Source organism: Bufo bufo, chromosome 3 (genome assembly GCF_905171765.1).
Source record: "Bufo bufo chromosome 3, aBufBuf1.1, whole genome shotgun sequence".
NCBI classification, from domain to species: domain Eukaryota; kingdom Metazoa; phylum Chordata; class Amphibia; order Anura; family Bufonidae; genus Bufo; species Bufo bufo.
The window spans coordinates 300,044,293-300,067,863 of NC_053391.1; the positions used below are offsets into that span (position 1 = coordinate 300,044,293).

Sequence of the window (23,571 nt, forward strand, 5' to 3'; positions counted from 1 at the left end):
GGTGACCCTTCCCCTGCCTCTCGCCTAGAGACTGGTTGGTGGTTCATCTGTTAGTCTGAGTGCACGTCCGCCGTGACATTATAATCCGCCCAAAACTTTGACTGTCATTACTCAGTGGTTTTGTGATGACGGCAATTGAAGCATTAGTTGACCGCATGCAGGAGCTATCCCTAGAGGTTGCGGAGCTGCGTGGTTCGGTCGCACGGTGTCAGAGTGCTCTGGCATCAGGAGGAGGTCAAGTTTGTGTGGAGCCTAAAGTGGCTCTTCCTGATCGATTTTCAGGGGGTACGGATGACTTTGTCCGTTTTAGAGAGTCCTGCAAATTGTACTTTCGGCTGCGTCCATCGTCGTCAGGTGATGAGAGTCTGAGGATATGTATAATTATTTCTCTGCTTAAAGGGGACGCGCAATCCTGGGGACGCGCAATCCTGGGCCTTTTCTCTGCCACCTGGTTCTCGGGCGCTCCGGTCGGTGGAGGAATTTTTTAAGGCTCTGGGATTAATCTACGATGACCCAGATCGGGTCTCGATGGCAGAGTCGCGATTACGTAATTTGTTTCAGAGGGAACATACTGCAGAGGCTTACTGTGTGGAATTTAGGAGATGGGCTACTGAATCAGAGTGGAAGGATCCCGCGTTACGTAGCCAGTTTTGTCAGGGGTTATCTGAAAGATTGAAGGATGCCCTTGCTTTTCATGAATACCCAGACTCTTTGGAGAACTCCATGTCTTTAGCAGTACGGCTAGACAGACGTATCAGAGAGAGGTATAGGGCTCCCCATGTGCAAGGTATCCCTTTTGTGAGTGGTTTCATCTCTACTGCCTCCCCGGGTGATGTTACAGGTAACGCGGGGGTAGCGGAGGAACCCATGCAATTGGGTCAAATTTCTTGCCATTCTGATAGTAGAGACTTTAGGACATTGCACAAACTATGTTACTATTGTGGAAAGAGTGGTCATTTTGTTTTTGCTTGTCCTTATGTTAAACCGCAGGTGGTAGAGAAAAAGAAAAAGAAAACTTCCCTGACAGTTGGTGGCATGAATGGTGTGGTAGAGCAGGCAGGTATGCAAGCTCCCTGCAGTTCCCGTTTTCTCCTTCCAGCTATGGTGGCGCTGGAGTCAAGAAATGTTTTTGTTGAGGTGTTCCTTGATTGTGGTGCTGGGGTAAACCTAATTGACTTTCTTTTCCTTCAAAATCTAGGACTAAGTACTTGCACTTTAGAGAACGAGATTCGTGTTTTTGCAATTGATTCTTCCCCTCTTTCTCAAAGGAGCCTTACTCACATTGTTCATTGTATTCACTTAAGGGTGGGTGATTCACATGTTGAAATTATTTCTTGTTTTGTCTTGAAGGATTTGCCAGCTCCTATAGTTTTAGGGTTACCATGGTTGACTAAACATAACCCAATTATAGACTGGCAAGCGAGACAAATCATCGGTTGGAGTGAGTTTTGTTCGGATAATTGTTTTGGCACATCTATCTCTGGTGTGTCCATTACGGCTTACCTCAATATCTCTCAGATTTTGCGGATGTCTTTTCAGAGGGTGGGGCTCAGGAATTGCCCCCTCATCGTGACTATGATTGTCCAGTTAATCTCATCCCAGGGGCTAAGTTGCCAAAGTCTCGGCTTTACAACCTTTCTCAACCCGAAAGAGAGGTCATGCGAAAGTATATCGCCGAGAGTTTGGCAAAAGGTCATATTAGACCATCTAAGTCTCCAGTGGCAGTGGGTTTGTTCTTTGTGAAGAAAAAGGATGGATCACTGAGACCATGTTTGGATTTCCGGGAATTGAACCGTATTACAGTCCGGGATCCATATCCCCTGCCCTTGATCTCTGATCTTTTTGATCAGATTGTGGGAGCCAAGTTGGATTTGAGAGGGGCCTACAATCTGATCAGAATCAAGGAGGGGGATGAGTGGAAAACGGCCTTCAATACGCATGAGGGTCATTTTGAGAACCTGGTTATGCCTTTTGGGTTGACGAACGCGCCAGCAGTGTTCCAGCGATTCGTCAATGACATTTTTCATCATTTGGTGGGGAGGTTCGTAGTAGTTTACCTGGATGATATTTTTATTTATTCTCCTGATCTGAAGACCCATCAGGATCATGTGAGACAGGTTTTGACGATCCTTCGGGAGAATAAATTTATATGCTAAATTGGAGAAATGTTTGTTTGCGGTGCAAGAGCTTCCGTTCTTGGGATACTTGCTTTCGGATTCTGGTTTTCGTATGGACCCCGAGAAGGTCCGGGCGGTTCTGGAATGGGACCGACCAGAGAATCAGAAAGCCTTGATGCGGTTCTTGGGGTTTACGAATTATTATAGACATTTTTTTTCTAACTACTCTACCATAGTAAAACCTCTCAGTGATATGACCAAGAAGGGCGCCGACGTCTCTGTCTGGTCGGATGGGCATTGCAGGCCTTTTCGGCTATTAAGGAGCGTTTTGCGTCTGCTCCCATTCTGGTGCAGCCGGATGTGTGTCAGCCATTTGTAGTGGAGGTTGATGCATCAGAGGTGGGGGTTGGTGCGGTGTTGTCTCAGGGTTTATCCCCTGGCAAGTGGGTCCTGTGTGCCTTTTTCTCCAAGAAGCTCTCGTCGCCAAGAGGAATTATGATGTTGGAGATAGAGAGTTGTTGGCTATCAAGTTGGCCTTTGAGGAATGGCGTCACTGGTTGGAGGGGGCGTCTGACCCCGTTACGGTATATACAGACCATAAGAATTTGGCTTACCTGGAATCTGCCAAGCGTCTGAACCCTAGGCAGGCCAGATGGTTACAGTTTTTTACCAGGTTCAATTTTGTGGTTATCTTTCGCCCAGGGGTCAAGGCAGATGCCTTGTCTCGCAGCTTTCCTGGGGGAGGTGATTCAGAGGATCCTGCGCCGATTTTAGCGGATGGGGTGGTAGTCTCCGCTCTATACCCTGAATTGGAGATGGAGGTGTTGGGAGCCCAGGAGGGGGCTCCTGGTTCTTGTCCCCCAGGGAGGTTGTTTGTTCCTGAGGGCCTGCGATACAAGGTCTTCAAGGAACATCACGATACTGTCCTTGCTGCAAATCCTGGTGGTAAGTCCACCTGTGATCTGGTGTCCCGGAGGTTCTGGTGGCCAGGGTTACGTAAGAGCATTGAGAATTACGTGACAGCCTGTGAAACTTGCGCTCGGTCAAAGGTTGCTCATACTCGACCGGCTGGTTCACTTCTTCCGTTGTCTATTCCGTCTCGTCCTTGGACGCATTTGTCTATGGACTTTATTACGGATCTGCCGAGTTCCTCCGGGAGAACAGTGATTTTGGTGGTAGTTGACCGTTTCAGTAAAATGGCTCACTTTATATCGCTAACTAGTCTGCCTAACGCTAAGACTCTTGCACAGATTTTTGTGGATAATATTGTGAAATTGCATGGTATTCCTTCGGATGTGGTCTCTGATAGGGGCACGCAGTTTGTCTCCAGGTTTTGGAGGGCGTTCTGCTCTCGGCTTGGCATTCAACTTTCATTCTCTTCGGCTTTTCATCCGCAGTCGAATGGTCAGACGGAGCGTACTAATCAAAACCTGGAGACCTACTTGAGGTGCTTTGTGGCTGAGAATCAGGAGGACTGGTCCTCATTCTTGTCCTTAGCAGAATTTACGTTGAATAACCGTAGGCAGGAGTCCACGGGTAAGTCGCCATTTTTTGGCGCATACGGTTTCCATCCTCAGTTTGGTACCTTTTCTGAGACTGGTTCCTCTGGGATGCCTGAGGAGGAGAGATTCTCTTCTGCCTTATCCTCCATCTGGCGGAGGATTCAAGGGAATTTGGAGAGGATGGGTGAGAGGTATAAACGAATGGCTGACAGGAGACGTGTGACTGGTCCGGACCTGTGTGTGGGTGATCTGGTGTGGTTGTCCACTAAAAATATCAAATTAAGAGTGCCATCTTGGAAACTGGGTCCAAGATTTATTGGTCCGTATAAAATTTCTTCGGTGATCAATCCTGTAGCGTTTTGGCTGGATCTTCCGCAGACTTGGAGGATCCATGATGTGTTCCACAGGTCATTATTAAAAAAATACGTGAAACCGGTGGAACCATCGCCATTGCCTCCTCCTCCTGTTCTAGTCGAGGGAAACTTGGAGTTCGAGATCTCCAGGATTCTCGACTCTAGAATTCTTCGGGGTTCCCTTCAGTACCTGGTGCACTGGAGGGGATACGGCCCTGAGGAGAGGACGTGGGTTCCGGCTCTAGATGTCAACGCCAGCCGACTGGTGAGGGCTTATCATAGGTCCCATCCGGATAAGGTTGGTCCGGAGGTCACCCGTAGAAGGGGGGGGGTACTGTCATGCCCCGCCCTGACTATGTGCGGAGGTTGGCCAGAATAGCAGCACGAGTTTAGTGTTTTGGAGCCATGCTGGATCTGCCTCCCATCAGGTGCGCTGGGTGGGGTCATTAGTTTAAATAGCACTTCAGCCCAGTGCTCTGAGCGGATTCTAGGAATCACTTTGGTCTTGGAAGCTAGGAAGGAAGGTTGGCTGTTCCAGCTCAGAAAGATAAGTGTGGTTTCTAGTTTGATTGTTTTGTGTCATCTCTCCCATCCAGGTTCTGTGCGAGCAGGCTGCTCCTATTTCCCCTCTTCACCATCTCAGGGAATTTAGGGTGTTTCAGCCCAGGCATGGGGACACATCATACCTACCACTAAGGTCTGCATGTGGGCTGAGCAGTGCAGGGAGAGAGGTCAGGGATTAGCTAGGTGACCCTTCCCCTGCCTCTCGCCTGGTTCATCTGTTAGTCTGAGTGCACGTCCGCCGTGACAGTAGTGGACTCCCTTAGGAAGGCTAGCTTAACCGCTAACCCAAAAAAGTGCACGCTAGGGTTAGAAGAAACCAAGTACCTGGGGTATGTAATTGGGCACGGAATTATTAAACCTCAGGTGAACAAAATTGAGGCAATTTGGAATTGGCCCCAACCTGTCACTACTCAGCAAGTAAAGTAATTCCTGGGAATGGTGGGGTACTATCTGAGGTTTGTCGCAGACTTTGCTAGTCGCCTCACCATTGACAGGCCTTTTGAAGGGATGCAAGTCATTGACGGTCCACTGGAATGAGTAGGCGGAAAAGGCTTTCTCCGCTTTGAAGTCGGCCCTGTGTGGGTCACCGGTTTTGGTGACACCAGACTTCAAAAGGGAGTTTATAGTGCAGACTGATGTCTCCAAGGTAGGTCTCGGTGCTGTACTGTCTCAGAAAGTCAACAGGGAGGAGCATACCGTTGTCTTCCTCAGCCGGAAGCTTACCCCAGCCGAGACCAGGTATAGTATAGTGGATAGAGTGCCTGGCTATCAAGTCACCACACCACAGTCATTTATCATTGGTGCCTATCTGGTTAGTATGGCTATAAAGTTGATCCGGGGCAGCTCTTACGAGCAGTGTATAATGTGATGGAAAAATGGATCCAGCCAGCAAAGGAGGCAAGATAATAACAGTATATTAGTAAATGGCTAGCATTAACTTTCTCTACATGATAAAAGCAACTTACTGAAATGGGGGGGGGGGCAGCTTTTTTTAAATGTTCGCCCTGTTGATAAAATTCCCTAGAAACGGCCCCATGTGTGGGCAAGCATTATCTTGCTGAAAAATGCCAGTTGGATCAGTTTGCCTGCCATGTCATATTTCATTCTACTTGTTCAAACCTGGGTTAATGTAGTCGTCTCTCTGCATGGTTGTAGGGAAATTTACATGATATGGTTTATGTAATTTGCTACTTCTGTGGATATCGCTGTAAAAATTATTCTAAAATGGTGCAATAGCTGTATATGAAAAACTTTATTTTAATAAATATATTTGATTTAAAAAAAAAAAAAAAATGGCAGTTGAAAATCCTGCCATGAGGAAACAAATGTGGCCACAGAATGTCCTGCTCATTTCTCTGAGCTGTTGGTGACCGTCTGTTATATGCAATGGCTCCCCAGATCATAACACCAGCTGTTAGTACAGTGTTACTCCACGACAAAGGAAGTATTGAAGCGCTCACCACTAGACCTCCATACTTGAACTTGATTGTCATTGGATCCCAAATAGGACCTGGATTCGTCAATAAATAAAATACAGTTCAAGTCTGAAGCAAGCCAGTATATTACTGTACTGCAGTGGCAGCAGGAAGCGCGCAGCATCATAGCAACCAATAACACTGTGCACTCCTGCACTGAGAAGACATCCAGGCCGGTATCACACTGTCCGTGTTTCACGGACGTGTGCATGAGGCTTTATGGTAATTTCCTGATGGCACTTTACCTTTAATGATTTCTAAATGCTGTTAAGAACAGTGCCCCCCCCCCCCCCCCCCCCATGTTCAGAAAAGAATTTAAAAAAAAAATAAAAAAATCTGTAATCAGAAAATAAAAACAACATTTTTGGCATGTGTACATTTTGAAATTCAATTGTTGAAGCGCAACTTCCATTTCATATCTTTATTATTTTTTTTTGCTGTGTAGGGACAGTGATGGGGGAACATTTTTGTAATTCACTTTATTTAGGGAAATTGTTTATGTATAGTAGAAAACTTGGGCTGAAATGTGCCTCTCCAATGAGCGTTGCTAAGGGTCATCCATCATGTCTGCTCCCTCAGAGCCTGGTGGGCACAGGATCCTTGTGTTAAAGTATACATTCCCCCTTTTTATTAAATATAATGCACTAGTGGTGAGATTCTCTTTAATACAACTCAGGAACTTTGTAAAATATACTAGTGTTAATTGCTGTTCAAGGGTGAATGTACAACTTGTTCAGCAAGAGTAAAACCTTTATTTCAAGTAGCCGTAACAGGTATTAAAACTCATTTTAAAAGGGCACTTGCCACTGACACTAGTACTCTTCTCCTTCATCTTCTCCTTCTACAGAGTCTGTGCCAACTTCTTCATAATCCTTCTCCAAAGCAGCCAAATCCTCACGTGCTTCAGAGAACTCTCCCTCTTCCATGCCTTCACCCACATACCAATGCACAAAAGCACGCTTTGCATACATAAGGTCAAACTTGTGATCCAGACGCGCCCATGCCTCTGCTATGGCTGTGGTATTACTGAGCATACAAACAGCCCTCTGCACCTTTGCCAAGTCACCACCAGGGACAACAGTAGGAGGTTGATAATTTATGCCAACCTGAAAAGACAAAGCATATGCTTCATATATTAATACATATATACACTACCACCAATGCACATCTACAGAACTTGTGGTCATACTACTAAACTAGAATGACCGCTGCCAATGATCACTATAGTGGATATTGTTACCGTTAATCAGGAAGCCTGATACGTAAAACTCATTTACCCATAACAGTAACTTGCTATGTAAAACATTGTTTGATAATGTATGTAATAGAAGTGAGCAGATCAATTTTATCATCAAAACTAATCTGAAAGTGTAGCAGCATGCACAGTTAGCATCTGCACTTGGAGCAATGAATGGCCCAAGTAGCAGCAAGATTCATCAGGCCAGATGTTCAGCACTGTCAATCAATGAGGAGCCTCTTGAGCAGCAGGGCAAGCCCCTGGCTGGTCGTCTGTCTTTATGAAGGAATCAATTCACTCATCTCTAATATATAAGCTTTCAAAGGCACATTATTAAAGCCTAACAGTAACATAGTATATAAGGCCGAAAAAAATACATTTGTCCATCCAGTTCGGCCTGTTATCCTGCAAGTTGATCCAGAGGAAGGCAAAAAAAAAAGCCCTGTGAGGCACAAGCCAATTTTCCTCACTTAACTCCCTGGAGGGGTCCCCTCTTGTAGCTATAGCCTGTAATATTATTACACTCCAGAAATACATCCAGGCCCCTTTTGAATTCTTTTATTGTACTCACCATCACCACCTCCTCAGGCAGAGTTCCATAGTCTCACTGCTCTTACTATAAAGAATCCTTTTCTATGTTTGTGTACAAACCTTCTTTTCTCCAGACACAGCGGATATCCCCTCAGTCCTGGGGATAAATAGATGATGGGAGAGATCTCTGTACTGACCCCTCATATATCTATACATAGGAATTAGATCTCCCCTCAGTCTTCTTCTAAAGTGAATTAACCCTAATGTTGATAATCTTTCAGGGTATTGTAGTTGCCCTCCTCTGAACCCTCTCCAGCCTTACTATGTCTGCCTTGTTCACAGGAGCCCAGAACTGTACACAGTACTCCATGTGTTGTCTGACTAGTGATTTGTAAAGTGGTAGGACTATGTTCTCATCACAGGCATCTATGCCCCTTTTAATGCAACCCATTAGCTTATTGGCCTTGGCAGCAGCTGCCTGACACTGGTTTTTACTGCTTCGTTTACTGTTCATTAAAATTCCTAGATCCTTTTCCATGTCAGTGTTGCCGAGTCTTATACCATTTAGTATGTACGGGTACGTGACTTGCATTATTCCTTCCCATGTGCATAACCCTACATTTGTCAGTGTTCAACCTCATCTGCCACTTCTCTGCCCAAGCCTCCAATCTATCCAGATCCATCTGTATAGTGTCCTCTTCAGTGTCAATTATTTTACATAGTTTAGTATCATCTGCAAAAATTGCAAGCCTTCTACAAGATCATTAATAAATATATTGAAGAGAATAGGGCCCAATACTGACCCCTGAGGTACCCCACTAGTGACAGTGACCTAATCTGAGTATGTACCGTTAATAACCACCCTCTGTTTTCTATCATTGAGCCAGTTACTTGCCCACTTACAGACGTTTTCTCCCAGTCCGAGCATTCTCATTTTATATACTAACCTTTTATGTGGTACAGTGTCAAATGCTTTGGAGAAGTCCAGATACACGACATCCATTGATTCGTCGCTGTCAAGTCTAGAACTTACCTCCTCATAGAAACTGATTAAATTAGTTTGACATGACCGATCCCTCGTGAAACCATGCTGATATAGTGTTATTTGCTTATTTTCATTGAGGTGCTCCAAGATAGCATCTCTTAGAAAACCTTCAGTTTACCCACAACAGATGTTAAACTTACCGGCCAATAGTTTCCAGGGTCTGTTTTTGCACCCTTTTTGAATATTGGCACCACATTTGCTATGTGCCAATCCTGTGGAACACTCCCTGTCAGTATAGAGTCTGTAAATATCAGAAATAAGGGTCTGGCTAGGACATTACTTAATTCCCTTAGGCTACGGGGGTGTACGCCATCTGGTCCTGGCGATTTGGCTATTTTAATCTTTTTAAGTCGCTGTTGTACTTCTTCCTGGGTCAGACAGGGCACTTTTAATGGGGAATTTTGCATTGAAGACCTCTACCCTGTGGGTAACAAATGTTTGTTTTTGCCCCACTATAATCAGCAATATTGCGGTGTAGGAACATATCAGAACTGAAGCCAGTCATTGGCTTCTGTAGCACATATGACCATGTGCATACTCAGCTGGAAGTAAACAAGCCAGGGGAATGGGAGCTGGCAAAAAGAAGACCCAGGGCCCAGGACTGGCATAGCAGGAAGCAGATAAGTATGAATCTTACATTAAGTGATCCATAACAGGGGCCACAAGTACATAGGAAAACCTGTTTAGTAACTCTTGGATACTGGGATTAAGTGTATTAGATATTAAACTAAGGTCCATATACATGGGTGACAAGGCAGTCAGCGAACATTTAGCTTGTTCCTGATCATTGCTACTTGTTAAGGGGTTCTCTAGGATTAAGAAAATAAAAATACTTTATTATAAATAAAATTCCCAAATACCTTTAAAGAGTTATAATCGCTCGTTTTGTCTCGGGAGCAATCATTAGGAAAAATAAAATGGCCGCGTACCCATAAATCCTGTCCTCATCACACAGGAGGACAAGTTACTTCACAACACTAAGCTAAAGAGCTGCCTCAATACTCTGCTCTGCTTGTCAGGGATTATGATCCTGAATACAGGCGAATCTCTGTGGGAACGGAGACCCGAGAGGATTGTGGGGTGTAGTAAAGAGCAGCAGCACTTTTATGCAGTCTCCATTACCACAGCCAGTCTTCCCTGTCCATCCTTTCTGTACTAAATTCCCCAGAGATTTGGCTAAAGTTCTTATCTGCTGTATTCAGGATCATAATCCCTGACCAGTAGGGCAGAAAGGAGGATGAGGCTGCTCTTTACGTCAGTGTTGTGAAGCAACTTGTCCTGCTGTGTGATTAGGACAGGTTTTGTGTGTACTAATAGGATGGCAGCCATTTTGTTTCCCCTGATTGCTCCCCATACAAAATGAGCAGTTATAAATAATGAAAGGTATTTGGAAATAGATTATACAGTAATTTAAGTATTTTCATTTTCTTAATTCCCGGAGAACCCCTTTAAGATGCAGAAACCATCACTTCAGATTGATGAACCATCATTTCTCACCATATAGTTTCATTGTGGGCAGTCAATCCCTTTTCAAGCAGGACCACATGCATTTTATCTGCTACAAAAACTGATCACTCCGCTCATTTGACATGTGAAAAGGCAACACACTTCAGCAGGCCAGTTAGTGGGAACAAACATTTATACAAATTTTCGTTCACAATAATTGGCCTGATAACCCACCTTGTAAATAGACAAAGTGTGAGCATGTTAAATAAGGATGACAATGACTTACACAGTTCTACTAGTAAAAAAAAAAAAAGTTACTAGAACTTGGCCTCACCTTAAACCCTGTTGGGCACCAATCCACAAACTGTATAGTGCGCTTCGTCTTAATAGCGGCAATAGCAGCATTCACATCTTTGGGTACCACATCACCCCGGTACAGCATGCAACATGCCATGTATTTACCATGTCTTGGATCACACTTCACCATTTGATTTGATGGCTCAAAGCAGGCGTTTGTTATTTCTGAAACAGAAAGCTGCTCATGGTAAGCCTTCTCAGCAGAAATAATCGGAGAGTAAGTGACCAGTGGGAAGTGGATGCGGGGATATGGCACCAGGTTAGTTTGGAATTCGGTCAAATCAACATTAAGTGCTCCATCAAAACGCAGGGAGGCTGTTATAGAAGATACGATCTGGCCTATCAAACGATTCAGGTTGGTGTATGTTGGACGCTCAATGTCTAGATTACGTCTGCATATATCATAAATTGCTTCATTATCAACCATAAAGGCACAGTCTGAATGCTCCAGTGTTGTATGTGTTGTTAAAATGGAGTTGTATGGCTCCACTACAGCAGTTGACACTTGTGGGGCTGGGTAGATGGCAAACTCCAATTTGGACTTTTTCCCGTAATCCACAGAGAGTCTCTCCATAAGTAATGAAGTGAAACCTGAGCCTGTGCCACCACCAAAGCTGTGAAAGATCAAGAAGCCCTGAAGACCTGTACACTGATCAGCCTGGAAAACAAAAAGGGACAAGTGAACAACTGAAGTACTTGCATATAGCAAGAACAGCATTAACCAGAAAAATCGGTGGTATCAATACTTGTGTTCAAGGGGTTGTCTTATCTGAGATAATGGGGGGTATATAGCTAGTATAGGTGTGGGTCCCAAACAGAGCCCCAAAAGTGGTGGAGGGCATACTGTGCATGCTCAGCCGCCCTCCATTTATTTTCTATGGGGCCGCCAAAAACGGCAGAGTGCTGGCTTGGCCATTTCCGTCGGGCCCATAGAAGTGATTGGGAGCGGTGGCCGGTCATGTGCAGTGCGCTCCCAATCACTTCTATGGGGAGAACACTTGGTGGTGGCCAGACCACAGTCCTCCAGCCACAACTTTAGCCCGCTCCATTCTTAATATAGGTGCAGGTCCCAGGGGTGAGACCCGAATCTATCAGACAATTGGGGCATATCCAAGCAATATGCCCACATTGTCTCAAATAAGACAACCCTTAAGGACAAAAGTCTTATAGCAGTAACATTTTATGTTAATGATGGCAGCAGTGCTATTTTTTTCCATACATTTTAATGAAGTCTGTCTTCAGGAAATTACACCAGACAGTGCCTTGCAGAGCTAGCTCAGCTGAACATAATGATACCTTTTACTAATCCATTGCTTTACTGCAGAAAAAACACTTAATCCATATGCAAATAAGTGCACCAGGGGCAGGCCTAAGACACTGTGCACCCTTGCTCCTCCTTCCCTTTCCCTGACTAAGCCACGTGAGATGATTATGCAGGAACCAGGCCCCATCAATCAAGGATAGGTAGGCAGAGGAGGCAGGAGGAGCAAGGGTGTAAAAAGTGGCTTTGGCCTGCCCTCCTGCACTTGACTGCTAATTTGCACATGGATTAAAAGTATTTTCAAATCACTACTTTTTTTTTTTTTTAAACTAGTGCAAGGACAACTGCAGGCTTTTTGGCATTGTGTTTATGTGCAGTCCTTTCTGATCATTGTGTGTCGAACACTCCACACAGATCAGCAGTTGTGGGAAAAGGGAACAAAGATATGTAGATCCACAGCAGGAGCTCCATGGATGAAGTATGAATGGTCTACCCCCTTTATCAAGAATTGATGGGATACAATCAGATGCAGAATTTCAGAACAGTTTATGGACTAGTCAGAACAGAGTTCAGAGTCATGTGGTAGTCTCTGGTAGATTGACAGGTCTCTCCCTCTAGGCAAGCAGGGAGGGAGACCCATCAGTCAGTGTGAAGTCATTGGGCCTCTCAGTGTTAATCAACTCTGATCCAAAAGGCTGCTTTAGAAGTGTTTACATTCATAAATGTGCCCATATTAATAGCCAGACAGCAGGGCGATTCCTACCAGCTTTCTCACTCTTTCCAACACTAAGTCAATGATTTCCTTTCCCACAGTGTAGTGCCCACGAGCATAGTTGTTTGCGGCATCTTCCTTGCCAGTAATAAGTTGCTCAGGGTGGAAAAGCTGACGATAAATTCCATTTCGAACCTCATCTATAAAAATAAAAAAATTAAAAAATTAAACTTCATTAACACCATGACAAATAACTAACCTTGCTCAAATGTGTTCTCGGCCTCTGTTCTCCAGATAAACACACATCAACAACACACACCACATATCAAGACTGGCGCTTTCTGCACTGGTCTTGATTTGCCCTGCGCTGCTGCTGGATGCACCAGGCCTAGTCAAATTATTCACATCCTCTGACAGTCTGTTCACCTAAACAAATCTACTGCAGTTGAGCTTCATGTGCCAGAAAACTGGTGTAAATGAAGATTAATGTGTTGGCCATGCCCCTGCTCTACCCTTTTGGTAAAGTAGCAAGGATTCTGTGAAAAGACACTGACTTTTGTTAAAGTCACAGATTGCAACTTTTTAAAGCCACTTTTCTGGCACAAAGATGTTAAAGGCTATGCACACCTTTTGGGGCAATTTTTTTGTTATTACTGCATTGTGCTCATTTTGAGCCAAATATTTTTCAATTGGTCTAAGTTAAAAATATGGAGTCTTTTTTCTGTAAAGAGCAGAGATTCTTTGTAGCAGCCTCTGGGTTTTCTTTTCAGTTGGGGAGCTGACAGGCTCCTTATCTCTGCTCTCTCACATTATCAACACTCATAGCTCAGTTTTTATCTTACTGATTAAGAATGTGGCTGAAATGTTTATGACCACTTAGTAGTTAAGGGTTATTAGAGTATGCGGGGAACTCTGTTCTATAGAAGCGGAAGCCCTCTCTTCCCAAGTAGTAGAGACTGATCTAGTAGAGAGTGAGCCCCGAACCCCAATGGTGGAACAGCTTCCTTGGAAGAGTATGCTAAGTAAATAGCCTGCCTGATCCATCTAGCCATATAGTCTGGGAAGATGCAGCGGAGCCCTTCTTACTACCCTGAAAGCAAAGCAACAGACGGGAGGAAGACCTCCATGGCTGTGTGACCTGCAGATATTGAATTAAACATCTCACATTTAAACAATGAAACTCAGATTCCTTCTCATTTTTGAAGGATCGGGAGATATAACCATCCGATCCTCCAAGATCCTTAAAGGGAACCTGTCACCGAGATTTTGTGTATAGAGCCGAGGACATGGGTTGCTAGTTCGCCGCTAGCACATTCGCAATACCCAGTCCCCAAAGCTCTGCATGCTTTTATTGTGTAATTTTTTTTTGATACATATGAAAATTAACCTGAGATGAATCCTGAAAATCTGGTGGCTTAGGGTCAGACTGAGCTCTGGTACCACCCTGCTTGTTGATATGGGCAACTGCTGTCATATTGTCAGAGTAGATCCTGACATTTCTGCCCCTGATTAATGGAAGACTGAGTCAATGCTAATCTGATAGCATTCAGTTCTCTGAAATTCTGAGACTGGGTACGGGAACCAAAGTCCCAGGTTCCCAGCAGTAGCAGAGACTCTACATGGGCTCCCCAACCAAAGGGGCTGGCGTCAGTGGTCAGAGAGAACTGCATCTCTGTGCCAGGGAACACCCTTTCGTAGATTTTGAAGATTCATCCACCACTCCAGAGAAAGCAACATCTGGGATGATCGCTGAAACTCCCGATCCACAAAAAGAGTACACCTGTCCCAAAACCTCCAGAATCTGAAGGGGCCTTGAGTGGTACTGGGCTCATTCCACTCCCGGAATCGCGGCAGTCAGCCCTAGCACAGACATGGCTTCTCTTAAGGAAACTACCTGCCGAGAAGCAAGGTTCTGAATCCCTAATAAGATCAGCACAGCTTTGTGCAAGGGCAAAAGATACCTCTGGGACTTTGAATCTAAAATCATCCCCAAAAAACTGCTGATTCGGTTGGAAACTGGACTTTAAGTTCATCTCCCATCCTAGTTTGTCCAGAACCTCCTTTGGCCATCATCTCTGCAAAAACCCTTGGGGCCTGAGAGTCCAAAGGGAAGGGCCTAAAATTGGGCATGCATAATTCCGCTCTAAGAGAACTGCTACTCTCAAAAACTTTTGGTGGTGGGGATGGATAGGAACATGATAATAAGCATCCGAAAGCCACTGTGGCCATGGATTCCACCCGAAATTTTTCGTACACCAAAAAACAGATTAGACATTTTAAGTTTATTATGATACGAAAAGAACCATTCGGTTTTTTTTTTTGTTTCTTTTTTTACAAGAAAGAGTTGAGTAAAATCCTCTTGCCTCTTCTTGCTTTGGAACCTCCACCAATACTTTTTTTGCTAATAGGGAATAAAACTTTAAAATAATGGCTACCTGCCTTGCACGATAGTATGTCAACACAAATATTTCTTCCAGAAGCCTCAAAATTTTTTATTTTAAGCCCTCTTTTATAATAGCATTTATCCATGGGCTGTTTTTTTTTTGCAACTGACTTGAAAAGAGAGACAGACGCACTGGAGGCCTGGCGTAATTGGGGCTGCTTTTTGAGGCCTCTGCCCTGGAAAAGAAACCCCTTCGACTTTTTTTTGCTGCTCCTGTATATTGTCTAGATCTCTCTTCCCCTGAAAACTTCCCTGTTAAACTTGGGGCGGAAAGATTTTTTAGGTGGCTGACTGATGGAAGGAAAGTGTTATCTACTCTTACCAGTAATTGGATTTTCCAATAGCCTCCCTAATGGCACTGACAGGAGGGTGTCCCCACCCCCTGGACAGGAAACACAGAAGCTGAAGTTTAAAAAGGACTCCTCTCCTTACCTAAATCCGTAAACAGTACACGGTGGAGAGGTCAAAAAAATTACATACTAATTCAAACTGAAAATTGAACATAAATAGACAACCTCAGAAACAAAATAAGGGTGGGAAATACCCCAGTGCTGTTGGGGAGGCTATTGGAAAAAAAAATTACCGGTAAGGGTAATTAACCCTTTTCCCGGTGCCTCCCCAACAGCAATGACAGGAGGATTAACAGAAATAAACTAGGGAGGGACTACTGCAGAAAGGACTCTGCGTCCAAAGGAGAGGTCCTGGTTAAGGACCACATCCAATCTATAATGCTTAAAGAAAGTCATTGGACTCGCCCAAGCCGCCGCTCTGCAGAATTGTTTAATAGAGAGGCAGATTCAGCCCAGGAAGCTGACAGCTCTTGTCGAGTGGGCTTTGAGACCACTTGGAGGATCCTGAATCTTCTGGACATAGCATAAGGTAATAGTGTCTCTAATCCATCTGGTGATCATAGCTCTACTGGTTGCCCGACCTCTATTAGGTCCCTGGTATTGGAGAAGATGATCTGAATTCCTGAACTCCTCACAAATCCAGGTAGGCCAGCACACACCGCCTTGTGTGTTATGGAATTTTCTCTCCTGATCAGAGAAAGGAGAGGGGCAAAAGGATGGTAAGGCGATGTCAATGGAATCTCGATACCACCTTCGGGAGAAAAGACTGGCAATGCTTCAGTACAATGCGGTCATCCAAAATTTGAAGATAAGAAGGACGGCAGGAGAAAGTTCACCCACCCTTCTGGCCGTAGTAATGGTAATGCCAACAAACAGGAGAAAAGACTAAGTTCTAAGGTAGATTTTTGAGGTTAGTCTTTCTACTCTTCAATAAGGTGGAGATCACAGCATCTGAGAGGCCCCTCCCCTTAAGACTTAGCCGCTCAATTTCCAGGCCGTCAACCTTAGATGAGGGACCAGACCTTGTTGCAGGAGACTTGGAAACACAGGAAGAGTCCAAGATATTCCAGACAAGAGGCTGAGAATTAGAGGAAAACAGGCCCTTCTGGGCCAGTAAGGAGCCATCATAATTACTTGTGCTTTCTCCTCTGCCACCTTCATCAGGGTCATCGGAATGAGGCTGAATGGGGAAAACGCATATAGGAGTCCCTCTGGCCAAGGGCAGGACAGAGCATCCAAGTGATCTTGGAGATAGGGAGCAAAATCTCACCTTCCTGTTGGTTCGATTTGCGAACAAATCCATGACTGGAATGCCCCATTTTACAGTATTTTGTTAACAGATGTTGGTCTACTACCCACTCACCCTCTTCCAGGGTTTGCCTGCTGAGGTAATCTGCTACTAGATTGTTGCCCCCCTTCAGGTGAACCGCTGTTAGAGAGATACGCATTTTTCTGCCCAAATAAATATCTCTTGCTATTGCTGCAGGTACCTCCTTGTCTGTTCAAATAGGCCACGGTGGTAGTATTGTCCAAAAACTTTTACGTGACCGAGAGGACAGTTTGCATGAAGCACCAGAAGGACTTCCCTCTTGAATGGCGGCAAAAATCCAAGGAGAGGTTCCCATCCTTTCCCAGCTTGGAGAAAAATATTTTAATCTTGCTCCTACCTGACCTCTACCTGACCTCTGGTGTCATTGGGAGGACTTAGATGCTTTACCTGGATTGAAGAGGAATCTTTTACCCCTTCCTTTTGAAGGCTGCCATCTTTCTGAGAACTCCCTTTTTTTATGGTCCATTCTAGGTTTATTTTGGGAGCGAAAGGAACGTCTGGTGGAAAAATCTTAGGAAGTCCTTTTTTCCTGTCTGACACCTTTTCTAATAGGTTGTCCAGGACTGACCCAAAAAGTCTATCGCCTTCGCAAGGAATTGAACAAAGACTGTTTTTGGATCCTGTATCACCCGACCAGGACCTTAGCCATATGGCCCTGTGGGTGGCGTTGGATATGGCAGCTGATCTTGCAGAAAGTTTCACCAAGTCTGCTTAGGTGTCAGCTAAGAAGTTGGATGCTTGTTTGAGCATTGGCAGAGATGTTAAAGGGGTTATGCACTTTGTTTTAACTGATGATCTATCCTCTGGATAGATCAGCTTCTGATCGGCAGGGGTCAGACACCCAGGACCCCCGCCGATCAGCTGTTTGAGAAGGCAGCGCCACTCCAGTAGCACCGTGGCCTTCTCAAACAGCTGATCGGCGGGGGTCCCGGGTGTTGGACCCCCGCCGATCAGAAGATGATGATCTATCCAAAGGATAAATCAGTTAAAACAAAGTGCAGAACCCCTTTAAGATCTCTTCTCTGGGAGTACCTGCTGCCATATGATCCTCCAGCTGGGACAGCCATACGGACAATGATATGACCGCACAGGTAGCAGAAATACTAGGCCTAAACATGGCCGCATTCATCTCTCAAGCCCTTCTGAGCAGGCTCATTTTTTTGGTCCATCGGGTCACGTAGTAACCCATGTCCTCAAACAGGAGTGATGACTTCTTTGAAATCCGAGCCACCGGTGCATCAACTTTCTGAGATTTATCCCAGAGGCTAGTATCAGCATCTGAAAATGGATACTTCCTTTTAAAAGGAATTTGAAATAGGAGAACGCTTTTCAGGGTCTTTCCATTCTTTTGCTATAAGTGATTTTAAATTGTGAATCGGGAAGACACTTTCTCTCTCCCAGACCTTGGAACATCTGGTCCTGAATAGATACACTCTTTTGTATCTTCCATGTTCATGGTGGTTCTTATAGCCTTTAAGAGACCCTGGGTGTCTTCTGGAAGAAATAAGGGTTCTTCTGAGGAGTCCAAGTCGTCACTAAAGGTAACCTGCCCCTCATCTAAATCCAGCTCGTATAACAGAGCTATGGGATGTAGAGGCCTGCAGGGATGAAAGCGGTAGCCTGGACAACACTGCTGCATTCACTTCTCCCTAATAATGCTCCGCATGGAGTCCAAAAGAGAGGGAGACTCTTCTGATACAATATTTTCAGTACATTTAGGGCATTCTTAGCCTTTGAGCAAAAAGATTCTCTGCAAATTGCGCATTTCCTGCGACCCAAATCAGCCCCAGGTGTCTTAGCGGTGGAGGTTCAACTCTCCTAAAAGTAATCAAATTTGCAAATTTAGTAGGATCCAAGACCATATAAAAATTCCACCAGCACCCAGGGTGAAAGAAAGGAACTACAACCCCCCCCCCCCCCCCCCTCCAACATAATCCACCGACAATTTTGAAAGGAGGCTTACCGGGTTGAGGGCGACTGAGACAGGATCCTTGGGCTTGTGGGCGGCTTCCAAATCCATAGGAGCCGACATCATGAAGAGCAGACGAGACACCGCAGAAAACAGGCTTTCCCGGCATGACGCTGACGTCATGATGCATGTGCAGACACGCGATGACGAACATCATGAGGTCATTGAGTCTGCGCCACCTGCAGCCAATAACGAGACTCCCCCAATCCTGACCTGGGAGTCTCTGCCCACAGAACGCTCCAATACAGATAGATCTTCCTTGCTTGAAGACCAGGAGCAAGCTACTAGAGCCCTGGGTTGCCTTCCGGCAAAGGACTTATGCCAAAGAGGCCCCCTATCCTCTGCACGGCCCTCCCAGAGACTAGGGAAGAGGCCAGGCCAAGCATATAAAATCCTGAAGCACACAGGAGGAGCTTCCATGCGGACAGGAAACACTGATTTAGGCAAGAAGGCCTTTAAACTCTACCCTCCTGTCAGTGCCGTTGGGGAGGCTCTGGGAAAAACCCCTCTTTTTATCAGAGGCCTTCTCATGAAAATAGTCAAGGACAGGGCCAAATAAGAATTACCCTCGACACGGAATGCCACAAAGCTTAACCTCCACCCGGATTATCTGCTTGATGCTGCCCATCAGAGACAGAGCTTCCTCCTCCATTAACTTGCTCACACAAGCCTGGCAAAGGTGGTTTCTTTTTACATATAGCACACCCCTTGTCGTTAGATCTGGAGACCTTCCTAAACTTCTTAGACACAGAAGATGACCCCCATGAGTAAACCACATGCACATAGGTGGATCACCCCTCTTACCCCACCACAGTACCGGCGTATCATTGGTGGTTTCTAATGCTTCTGCGCGCTTAGACTGCTCCATGTTCTGGATGACACTGGATCTTCCAAGTGGAGGAACTGTCCGCTTCTTCAGCCAGCAGGGCAGTGAGCTGGCTGGGCTTTTCTCACCCGGGTGCGCACATCGGCTCCCCCCCACTTCCGGCTTACAGGGATAGCTTCCCTCCACGGCGTTTGTGTGCACGCCACTTGCGGTGCTGACAGCCGGACATGCGACATGGCCGCAGAGGTCCGCAGCGTCAGGAAGGTGAAAAAAAACCCCTGGGCCGAGGAGCGGGGAGAAAGAGGCCCAGACTTAGCAGCAGCTCCTAAAGGAGACTTACGCTGCATGGGTAAGCCCTCCAAGACACTTTCAAACAGTCGGGGCGCCTGCAGCTCCATCTATCAACGGTTTCCGACTCCCTCCTGTCCCCTTAGGACAGGAAACAGAACTGGAGGTGGAGAGGGTGGTCCCCCTTTTAAAGCTGTTTCTGGTTCCCGCTTCAAGTCCTGAGGAGTAGGAGGCAGTCTTTCCATGGGTGCTGTCATAGGCGAGGGGGGGGGGGGGGGAACTGTTAACCCTTTGTGACAGAATTGTGCAATATTTTTTAATAAAGACCAATTGAAAATATGATTCTTAAACAATGAGTAAAATGCTAACAAAAATTGCCTCTAAAAGGTGTACAAAGCCTTTAAGTCTCTCCATAGTGCTTTCCTACCCTTGATTTACATCCTGGAGTATCGGCATGTGATTACCAACCTCAGTGCTGATAGGCAAACAGACCAGCAGGGGACTACTAAAGCACTTTATCTGAACTGCCAAGTATTACTAACTTGTGGTGTATCCAAGGTTTTGCTTATGTCAGACCTGTCAGCACATTTATGCTTTTTATAGAACATTAGACCCACTAAACTCATGTCCATTAGCTGTAGTGGACATATAGTTAATCTAGTCCAGGGGTCTCCAACCATTAAAAAACAACTCCCAGCATTACTGTTAGGGCATGCAGGAAGTTGTAGTTTTATTAAAGCTGGAGAAATGCTTGAGACCACTGGACTGGCCATTCAGTTCATAGGGGGGACAAACACTAGCAAGGTCATATTTTATATAAAATTATGTAAGTTTCAAAATTATAATTAAAGTACCTATCACTGCAGATTCAAGGTCTACAAAGACCGCTCTTGGGACATGTTTTCCAGCTCCTGTCTCACTAAAGAAGGTGTTAAAAGAGTCATCTCCTCCTCCAATTGTTTTGTCACTTGGCATCTGTCCATCAGGTTGGATACCATGCTCCAGGCAGTACAGCTCCCAGCAGGCATTACCAATCTGAACTCCAGCCTGTCCCACATGGATAGAAATGCATTCACGCTGTGGGAAAATAAAATGAAGTGTTTTCTAATCAATATAAGCAGTTACACAAAAAAGTTGTACTATGTTCAGTGCTGCAAGGTGTTTTTTTTATGCTCATTTATTAATATAACTTAAGAAGGGGGGACTTTGGAGTCCAAGTCCTGTTCGAACTTCAACAGCAGCTGCCATAATACAGGTTCTGGTGTGGCCGATTTTGCTCCATACCCTGGTTCTCTCTATATTTACAATCACGCCCCCTAAACAGTGGACGGCTGAATAGCATAGTTGCATATATGGAACTGAAGAGGGTGAACAGGGGTCCAGGAAAAACACACAAGTGCCAGACTCTTTGGAGTGGTTACTAGTCAGGTAATGGTGACCATCACTGGAGGGCACAACTGGTCCTTGGGAGTCTGTCCAGGCCCATTTAGCTGTGGCCACTCTACTGCTTCTGAAAGTCTAGCCATGGTGATGCATAGTATCACACCACCAGTTCTTTCTACCCTTGCAGATTATTAAAGGGGGTTGTCCCATCTTAGACATGGGGGGCATATATCGCTAGGATATACCTCCAATGTCTGATAGGTGTGGATTCCATCTCTGGGACCTGCACCCATATTTAGAACGGAGCCGGCAAAGTTCTGGAAAGCGCATGCCAGCCGCCCTACATTCATTCTTATGGGGGCGCCAAAAATAGCCGAGTGGCACACTCTGCTATTTTCCGAAGTCACATTGAAATAGGCGCACTGCGCAAGCACGGCCACCGCTCCATTCACTTTTATGGGGCTAACAGAAATAGCTGAGACAGTGCTCGGCTATTTTCGGCGCTCCCATAGGAATGAAAGGAGGGTGGCTGCGCATGCAGAGTGTGCCCTCTGGGACTTTGCGAGCTTCATTCAAGGTATAGGTGATAGTGGTCATTTGTCACTAACTGGCTGCAGCTTGAAATGTCCTCCATGTTGTCAGTGACTAGCAGCCCCTGTAGCTGTGCTAAAAACAAGTGGTGATACTCATTTTCTCCTCTGAAGCCTCCAGCCACACGCTCGGATCCTCCCACCCACATTGTCTTGGGTGTAGCAGCGATGTTTCATGCATATAGGTCACCACTTCTGCCAATCCGAGGCCTTGGCAACAATTAGCTGCACAGTCACCTGCGTGCATGGAACGTCACAGCTGCATCCAGGAAGATGGCATCAGGGACAGGGAGGAATGGAGTGTAGCACTGGACGAGACAAAGGAGAAGGGGCAAGTAATGTTTTTCGTTGTTATTTTAGCACATTTAAAGGGCCTGCCCGAGTTTTTAGCAAGCTGACAACCCCTGTAATTAAAGGCCACTTACTGCTGATGAACTGACAGGTCTGGTCTAACAATGCCTATGTTTGCTGCTTCTGCTAGCAGTTGGTTTTGCTATTTGAAGGTCATAATATTCCAAGTTAGTGCAACACATCGTTCACCTGAAGACTACAACTGCCACTCAATGGTTAAGTAGAAAATCACAGCACACTGCCACACCCTAAACTGGTCAGAAGCTGCACAAGCCAGATCTGAAGTCACATCCTGGAAGGTGTATGACAGGTGACGGCAAGCTAAAGCTCATGCGCAGGCTGCAAGCTAGAAACTTACATGGTTCTCAACTCTTCCACGTCATGTGACGTCAGGAGGTCCTTACGGGGCATGGCGTTTAGCAGCTACTGTGGGCGGGAGCTACGAGCTGGGCGAAGCCGGAAGCCTACAGCTCATTGGTCATTTACATACACGTCAGAAGGAGAAAGAACCGACACACTTCTCGACTCTCAACGGCCGCCATGTTCCACAGAAGATGCGAGTGAACGAGTACTAGAACAGCAACTCATGCCGCATTTGCCACACACAGACGCACACACCAGCTAAAACCTGATCTACTGGTCTCAGGACGGGACACTTGTAGTAGAAGTCAACTCGCCCATCACCCGAGAAGTAACATGTAGGGCGCCCGTCTCCACACCACAGTGTCACACTGACCGGAGACCGAGCTAGAACTCACTTGTCCCGTACCGGCCATTATACAGCTGACGTAAGACCAGAGAGCACATACATGGAAGCGCCCCGAAGAATAAATAAAGATACCGAACTTTTGGCACCAATTCCCTCTGCCCGGGCACACTTATTAACCCCATACTTCTACTACAGTCTTACCATGATTGTGATTTGTGAAGGTCCACACAACAACAAAGAAAGTTACAAATAAAAGGAAAGTAGAGACGTGGACAACCGGTCCGGCTCCGTTGACTGTAGACGCGCTACGGGTCTCCGCCAACACAGCAACTGGTAATTCCCGGCCAACAAGTTGCCTTTATAGCCGCTGTAAGGGCGTACGCAGCGCCTATTGGTCACCCGCGAAGAGCGCCCTAACGTGATTGGATAGAGAACGTTTGAATACGTTTCCCTGAGGAGCGATTGGTGGATTTGTACTGAGAGCAGGGAGTGACCGCTGTGCGGGTGACATTCCTGACAGCAGAGGGCTGCGGTGATAGACCTTCTCCTCACGGAGTGAACACTGTACAATCACGTGAAGAACGATTGTTGTCCTGTCACCAACTTAGAAAAAAACGGCAAGGAGGTCTTCTCAGCGTAGAAGAGACAAGTGCATCCATTCAGCTTCACCTAGGACTGTGACAGAATGTTCTAGAGCACATGCATAAAGCAGGTTACGTCCCAGTGGCCCCT

General features: G+C 45.7%; 1 protein-coding gene across 1 annotated transcript; it reads right to left on the reverse strand.

Annotated features, from left to right (window-relative positions):
- Window positions 1-6,479: 6,479 nt before the first annotated feature.
- LOC120995176 (tubulin alpha-8 chain) lies at window positions 6,480-23,202 on the reverse strand. The gene is made up of 5 exons (XM_040424198.1): window positions 23,041-23,202; window positions 20,661-20,883; window positions 12,652-12,800; window positions 10,605-11,285; window positions 6,480-7,117 (listed from the first exon to the last, which is right to left on the reverse strand). The coding sequence occupies exons 1-5, from the start codon at window positions 23,041-23,043 to the stop codon at window positions 6,824-6,826; spliced, it is 1,350 nt and encodes a 449-aa protein (XP_040280132.1). The 5' UTR covers window positions 23,044-23,202; the 3' UTR covers window positions 6,480-6,823.
- Window positions 23,203-23,571: the final 369 nt, after the last annotated feature.

Coding starts and splice junctions, on each gene's coding strand:
- LOC120995176 (XM_040424198.1), bottom strand. Junction 12,801..20,660: donor CCTTGAATCTGCAGTGATAG/GTACTTTAATTA, acceptor TTATTTTTATAG/ATGAGGTTCGAAATGGAATT. Junction 11,286..12,651: donor TGGAAAGAGTGAGAAAGCTG/GTAGGAATCGCC, acceptor TTTGTTTTCCAG/GCTGATCAGTGTACAGGTCT.